The sequence below is a fragment of the Petaurus breviceps genome, unplaced genomic scaffold (genome assembly GCF_028583685.1).
Source record: "Petaurus breviceps papuanus isolate PSGF00001 unplaced genomic scaffold, PetGlider_PUasm1.0 90591, whole genome shotgun sequence".
In the NCBI taxonomy this organism is placed as follows: domain Eukaryota; kingdom Metazoa; phylum Chordata; class Mammalia; order Diprotodontia; family Petauridae; genus Petaurus; species Petaurus breviceps.
In genome coordinates, this window is record NW_027187280.1 from 661,970 (window position 1) to 669,566 (window position 7,597).

Genomic DNA, 7,597 nt, shown 5'->3' on the forward strand with positions numbered 1-7,597 from the left:
GAAAGAAACTGTCTCCAGGGTGTAATTTGAGAGAATGCACAGAGGGTATCCCACCCATGCCTTACATTCCACCATTAGCATTTTATTCCTTTGGATTGAGTCTTTTCCTCTCAAAGGTTCCTATTTCCAAATATCAATTCGACTAGAAGGAGGAAGAGCTTTAAGAGCCTAATGAAGTAGAGTGAATTTGTTTACCAGAAACTCCTAGATAGGAGGAGAAAAGATAGCAAAAAATGACAGACAGTGTAGAACGAACACTGAATTTGGAGCCAGAGGACATGGAATATGTTCTTCTATGCTAACTTGGGCATCACTTAATGCCTCTCAGTTTTAGATTCTTCCTTTGTAAAATGAGAGTGTTGGAATGAATTATCTTAGGTCCCCTTTAGCTCTAAATTCTATGGTGCTCAGCCCTAAATAATTGGGAAAGGGCAATTAAGGATTGAAAAAGAACTAACTTGTGTATAACCAATACCAACCTGCCCAGGGTCAATTTTGTCAACCATCCCTGATTATCCTTCAGCCATGTATCTCTATTTTATCTAGACTCTTGACTCCATCCTTCATTCATTCACTATTTTACCACCCTCAAGAGGACATTCATGTACAGTTTTATCTCCACCCCTAGGGAGGGGTTTAAGGAAGTCATGCACATCCTCTCCTACTTCCATACACTCTTTGAGAGCTGTCTCCCTAGGGTTAGGAATTTATTCTGGGGGCCTAGATTATCATTAACTGTTTTCTGTAAGGAAACCTTTCAACCTGGACCTTGATAACACTAGACCTAAGGAGCAACTGGACTCTAGTATGCTTCATCTTTATAAGAACTTCCCTCTACCAATGCCGATCACAGCCCCCTCCATGCCAGATTTGGAGACAGAGGACCTGGGTTCAGATTCTGGCCCTGTCTTCCTAGCTGTGTGACACTGAACAAATAATTTCGCTTCTCTGAACCTCAGTGTTTTTCATCTATTAAATGAGGGTGTTGGACTAGGTTATCTCCAGGGTTAATTCTATGATCCTACAAAACTCCATTTCCATGAAATTCTGTGGCAAGAAAATTACCATCCCCTGATGGACAGTTTTGTAGTGATGAACCTCTCTTCTCTTAGCTAGGTGGGGGATAAACACATTGATAGTTTCATCGTCAAAGCATTCCCAGCTCAATACAACCTGCCAGAGGTTGTGCTGTGCTGCCTTAGACTTCGAAGACTCAGGGTTACCTCTTTTCTACAGTGAGGCAAAGAGATACTTTCATACAGTAAATTATTAGTGCTCATATAATGAATTATTTTTTTTGCCCCTAAGGGAAGAACTAGAATCAATGGGTAGAAGTTACAAGGAAGCATATTTTGGTGCAATGTAAGAAGCTTCCTAACAATTAACTCATTCTATTTTTGAGTAGCACTCTCTTGGAAGACAGTGACTTAGTTCCTTAGTACTAGAGGCCTGCAAATAGAAGTTGGATGGCTCATCTGGGTGACCAGTTGTTGGAAATGTTGTAGAAGGAATCTCCCTTGGGGGGAGGGGTGGGAGGATTAAATGACTTTTGAGATTCCTTCCAACTCATATTGTGTGATTCTTTAAGCCCCCGTATATTAGTACTTTTCCCTGGGGTTGGTCAACTTTCTCTCTCTCTCACTCTCTTTTTTTTTAAAGGAACTACCACTGTTGGATTGAAAGCTGGATGACCCGTCCTGATCTCAAGCCAGAATGCAATGGCTGGCAAGCTATTGATCCAACTCCCCAGGAAAAGAGTGAAGGTAGGTCATTCAGCTCTCTTAAATAGGCCTCCATATTCCTTCCCACTGAAAGAATCACAGATTCCTCTTGCAAAAGATATAGCAGGATATAAAGGAACAGAGTCCTAGATTTGGAGTCAGGGAGTCACCAGCTGGGTAGCCTTGAGCAAGTCACCTAACCTCTCTCTGGACTTCAGTTTCCTCATCTGTGAAATGAGGAGATTGGATGAGATGGTCCCTTAGATCCCTCTGGTTCTAAACACCATGAGCCCATTCTCTTCATTGGTTCTGTGTCAAGCCAAAGCATATGATTAATTCTCAAATTTTACACCAGGATGATGTTTCTCCCAGTGTGGTGCATTGGGAAAAGCACTGGGTTTGGATCCAGAGAATTTGGATTCTAATCCCAGTCCTGCCCATCTGTGTGGCCTTGGACAAGTCCTTTTAATTTACTGTCCTCCTTCTCTTTTCCTATAAAATTAGCTTGGACTATACACAGATCCCTTTGGGATCTAAATCTATGATTCTCTGATCTATCTCATTAGTCAATTGTGGACCCTGAAGGACTAGGAGCCTTTCATATCACCTGTGCCAAGCATGCCTCCCCTAAAGTCAGTGAGCTGAGGACAGGTTCATTGCAGGTCTAATCTAGACCTAATGTAGGTCCAGAAAAAATCCAGTACCAGAAGTAACATTTGGTAGTTAAAAGAGAACTAGATTTAGAGTAAGATGATCTGGGTTCAAAATCCTGGTTCTATTACTTACTAGCTAGCTGTCTGGCCCTGGGAAAATTATGTCATCTCTCTTGGACTTTATTCTCTCATCTGTGACATGTTTGTTGGGCGTGGCAGTGGTTTAGATCAGTGGTATCAAAATTCAAATAGAAACAGGTCCCTATGGGCGGCATCTTGACTTAAACGAACATTGTCTGTGATGTGGTGTATTTTATTTATTTTTAAATGTTTCACAATTACATTTTAATCTGATTTGAGTCCCACTCAGAAGTTTTGTGGGCTACATACAGGTGCAGTTATATAATCTCTAAATTCTCTAACAGCTCTAAATCTTATGATCATGTTACCTCAGGGGGTGAAAGATGACCTCCCCATGCACAGGTTACATCTGGGTCAATGTGCCTCTAGGTAGACAGTTCTATTTTGAGGGTCTGGTCCAAACTCTGAGAGTCTCCCTTCTTCCCAAATCAGAAAAGAAGCCATATGGAGAATCAGACAGGTTGTTAAAAATATAAGGAACCTTAAGAATCATCTAGTCTAATATGCTAATTTTACAAATAGGGAAACTGAAGTCCAGAGAAAGGAAATAACCTGCCCAGGGCCATACAGTGAGCTTATCACGGAACTGCACCTAGAACTCAGCTCTCCTGATTACCAGCTCATTGCTCCTTCCAAAAGACCTATTGACTCCCCTGATAACAGATTGAATTTTTCCCCCTTCTCCAGTTGAATAGTTTGGAGTAAATATCAAGAGATTTCTATTTGAGCAGGAATTAAAGCATTAATCTGTAAGAATGAAACTCTAATGGGGGAACTTCAGGCATGAGCAAGTTGGATCAGAAGGGAAAGGGATTCTGAAAACCACATGTTTTAGGTGATTCTGTTATAAAAGACCAGTCTCACTTTGTAAAAACCTCTTCTTTAGCACTCACAATTTTTCTAACTCTTTAGGTACCTACTGCTGTGGCCCAGCTTCAGTCAGAGCCATCAAGAATGGTGAAGTGAATACCAAATATGATACTCCATTTGTCTTTGCTGAAATCAACGCAGATGTGGTACAATGGATCAAGAAAAATGATGGGAGCACTGAAAGGCTGAGTACCAAAACTACAGGGATAGGCATAATGATCAGTACAAAGGCTATAGGCAATGATGAGAGAGAAGACATCACTCACCACTACAAGTATCCAGAAGGTAGGGCATTGGGGGATGGTGTTTACCTCTAGTAGGCAGAGAGCTGGACTCTGTGATCCTTCAGGTCCCTGCCAGCCCTGGGATTCTATGAGTCTAAGAGAATGAGTCCAAGATACTGAATTTCTATGGTCTAAGTATCTAAAATTCTATCATTCTGATAATCTTTGCTTCTCTGGTCTGTTCTTTGGCTCAAACATTTTTTTTAGGTATATAAATAATTATAAAAATTACCAACTCTTGATTTTTTTTAGTGACCTGGGTGGTGCGTGTTATTTCAGTTGTGTCTGACTCTTCATGGCAAAAGATACTGGAGTGGTTTGCCATTTCTTCTTCCAGCTCATTTTACAGATGAGGAAACTGAGGAAAAGAATGTTAAGTGACTTGCCTATGGTCACACAGTTAATAAGTGTCTGAAGTTATATTTGAACTCAGGTTTCCCTGACTCTAAGCCAGGTGTTTTATTCACTGCGTCACCAGCTGCCCTTAGTAGCCTGGGTAATGTTCTTTTTTTTTTTCTTGGTGAAAGAGTCTTGATGTTTGATTTGTTTTTCATTTGTTCCAGATAAACATTTTAGACCTCTCCCAATCTGTACTCATTAGTCAGTCAGGATAAATTTAAGACAAGCAACAGAAAGAAAACACGAGTTAGTATTATTAAGAGGAACAGGAAAAGGGTTCTTTGAAAGGCAGAATTTTAGCTGGGAGCTGATGGAAGTCAGGAAAGGCAAGAGAAGGAGATAAGGGGTGGAGCATTGGAAGAATTCCAGGCACGGTGAACAGCTAATCAGAATGACCAGTTAGGAGATTAAATGCCTTGTTCATGAAATAGCAAAGAGACCAATATCACTACCGTGTTTCCCCGATAATAAGACCTATCCCGAAAATAAGCCCTCCCCTTACTGTGTAAGATTCCTCTAAAATAAGCCCTCCCCCGAAAATAAGCCCTATTGAGATTGCTACTGTAGTGAAGGTGATCCCCTGCGCTACACGCTACATTACGGTACCCTCTGTATGCACCGTCCCCCCCCCTTGGGTGAAACACATGCCGCGCTCCGAGCTGCATCCAATCAGAGCTGCAGCAGTGAGCACGTCAGCCTGTTCTTCCCCAGTGATTTGCTTATTGAATAAAGGTACATTTTTTTGTTCACATTTACCTGTTTATTAAAATTGCTGTCAATGTTCATTAAAATAAGCCCTCCCCTGAAAATAAGCCCTCTGGTGTTTTTCTGTCCAAAAAAATAATAATAAGACAGTGTCTTATTATCAGGGAAACATGGTAAATCATGCAGTACATGGGAGGGGGTGAGATGGTATGAAATAAGGTATGAGAAGACTGGGAAGGCAGGAGGGGTGGAGATTATGAAAGACTATGAATGCCAAACAAAGGATTTTATATTTGATCCTAGAGGTGATAGTCACAGAAGTTTCCTGAAGGTGGCAGGGACTGGGAGGAGGGGTGGTGGTGGTGGTAAGATGGCCAGACCTATGTTCCAGGAAAATTAACTTGACAACCATGTCAAGAATAGACTGGGGGGCAGAAACTTGAGGCAGGGAGACCAACCAGGACGCTATTGCAATTGTCCAGGTGTGAGGTGCAAAGGACCTGCACTTGGCAAAGTCAGAGGAGAAGAATATTTGTAAACAATGTACTGAAGATAAAGCTGACAGGACGTGACAACAGATTAGATATGGAGGGTGAATGTGAGGAATTGAGAATAGCTAGGCTTTGAATCCAGTTGACTAGGAAGATGGTAGTGCCCTCAACAGTAATAGGAATGTTTGGAATTGGTGAGAATTTAGGAGAAAAGACAGTGAGTTCAGTTTTGGACAGTTAGTAGACAGTTTGAGATGTGAGTCTGGAGGTTAAGAGAGAGATTAGGGCTGGATAAGCAGGTCTGAGAAACATCAGCATAGAGATAATCATATAGCTGATATCAAGTGGAACAGTATCGAGGGAGAAGGGATGAGTGCTCATGACAGAGCCCTGGTAGATACCCACCTCTACTGAGCATGGCCTCAGTGAAGATCCAGGAAAGGAGAATGAGAAGGAGCAGTCAGGCAAGGAGGAAGAGAACTGGGAGAGAGCAGTGTCATGGAAACCTAGAAAGAAGAGCAGAAGAGGGTGATTGCAGAGAAGTAAGAAGGATGAAAATGGAAAAAAAAAGACTGTTAGATTCAACATCAGTTGAATGATGAGGTTGGCAGCTAGACTTTAAAGAGTTAAAAAGAATAAGAAAGGAAGTGGATATATCAGTGGATTTTATATAACCTTCCAAGGAGTCTGGCTACCAAAGAGAGGAGAGAGATATAGGGACAATAGCCAGCCCCTGTGTATGGATCAGGTGAAGTAGGGGGTGATGTTAGTTTGGTTTTTTTTAATTGGGGAGACATGGTCATGTTGGTAGGTAGTAGGGGCAGCAGACATGACCTCGTTTTATAGAGAGAGAAACTGAGGTCATGAAAGAGCAAATGAATTGGTCAAAGTTAATGTTAATGACAGAGTTGGGAGTAAACTCCAGGACTCCCGATATCAAAAAATTAGTGCTCCTTCCACAGACTTGGAATTGTGAGAGGCCCAGATATGAGCTCCACTCATGTTACTTATTAAGTGACTGTGGGCAAGTCCCTCCAGTGCTCTGACCCTGTTTCCTTATTTAATGGAGATAATACTTCCTTCAGTGTATTGTGAGGTTCAAAGGAGACAATATCTATAATGCATTTTGCAAATCTTAAAATGTTCTGTAAATATTTGCAAATATTTATAACACTGTGTAGAGCCAACTGCTATGATTCCATGATTTAAGATCCTGTCTTTCTGAGAGTCTGAAGGGACTCAATCAAAGGGACAATGCTCTGAGAGAGATTCTTTTCATCTGTGAGAAGAGTAACAATTGGAAGACAGTGTGGCATTTGGTGTTGGACTCAGGAAATGTGAATCCTGCCTCAGATACTTGTTAGCTGTGTGACCCTGGGCAAGCCACTTACCTTGTTGAGCCTGTTTTCTCCTCCGTAACATGGGGATAATAATAACACCCACTTCTCATAGTGGTCTTGTGAGGCTCAAAGGGGATTAAAAATGGCAAGCACTTTGCAAACCTTAGGGTACTCTATAAATGTTAATTGTCATTAGTGTTGCTTACATGGACTCATGCACACACACACGTACACGTACACACCCCATGGTGTTGCTGTTCACTGAAATATTCTTTCATATCTCAGGATCCACAGATGAACGGGATGCGTATAAAAGAGCAAATCATCTGAACAAGCTGCATTCAACAGAAGGGCCTCCAGGGGATGACAGCTTGAAGATTAAGATCAAAGGGTCCCCAAACATGAACAAGGGCAGTGACTTTGACATCTTTGGTGTGATCAACAACACTTCATCAAAGGAGCAAAGCTGCCGGGTACTGTTAACTGCCCGGACAGTCAGCTACAATGGCAGACTTGGGCCCCAGTGTGCCAGCAAAGAGCTGCCCTCTGTGTCCATAGAACCCTTGTCTGGTAAGGTCACAAGCAGGTTGTCACTTACTGGGTCCTCATTAAGTTTTGCTGTGCTCAGCACCAGGAATAAGGAAACAGGGTCACAAGATCAGGGGATGAAAACTGGGAAGAGACCTAGGAATTGTCTACTCTATTCATTTTACAGATGGTGATAGTGAGGGGCAAAGAAGTTAAATGCTTTCTCCAAGGTCACAGAGGAAGTAAGGAGCAAAGCCTGCATTCAAAGCCAGGCCTTCTTTGTAGTCTCTGAGGCTAACACAGTCAGATTGGATCTTCCAGAACATTTGCCCCAAAGGGGCAGCTAGGTGGTGCAGTGAGTAAAGCGCCGGCCCTGGAATCAGGAGGACTGGATTTCGGTTCCAGCCTCAGACACTTAACACACACACACACACACACACACACACACACACACACACACACACA

At 42.2% G+C, this 7,597-nt stretch overlaps 1 protein-coding gene across 1 annotated transcript in view; it reads left to right on the forward strand.

Moving 5' to 3' along the window:
* TGM2 (transglutaminase 2) overlaps positions 1–7,597 on the forward strand; it is a 44,990-nt gene that overhangs the window by 23,900 nt on the left and 13,493 nt on the right. The window contains exons 7-9 of the mRNA XM_069063591.1: positions 1,660–1,763; positions 3,428–3,670; positions 6,890–7,174. Of these exons, the coding sequence (XP_068919692.1) occupies positions 1,660–1,763; positions 3,428–3,670; positions 6,890–7,174 (632 nt within the window). The remainder of the gene's footprint in view (positions 1–1,659; positions 1,764–3,427; positions 3,671–6,889; positions 7,175–7,597) is intronic.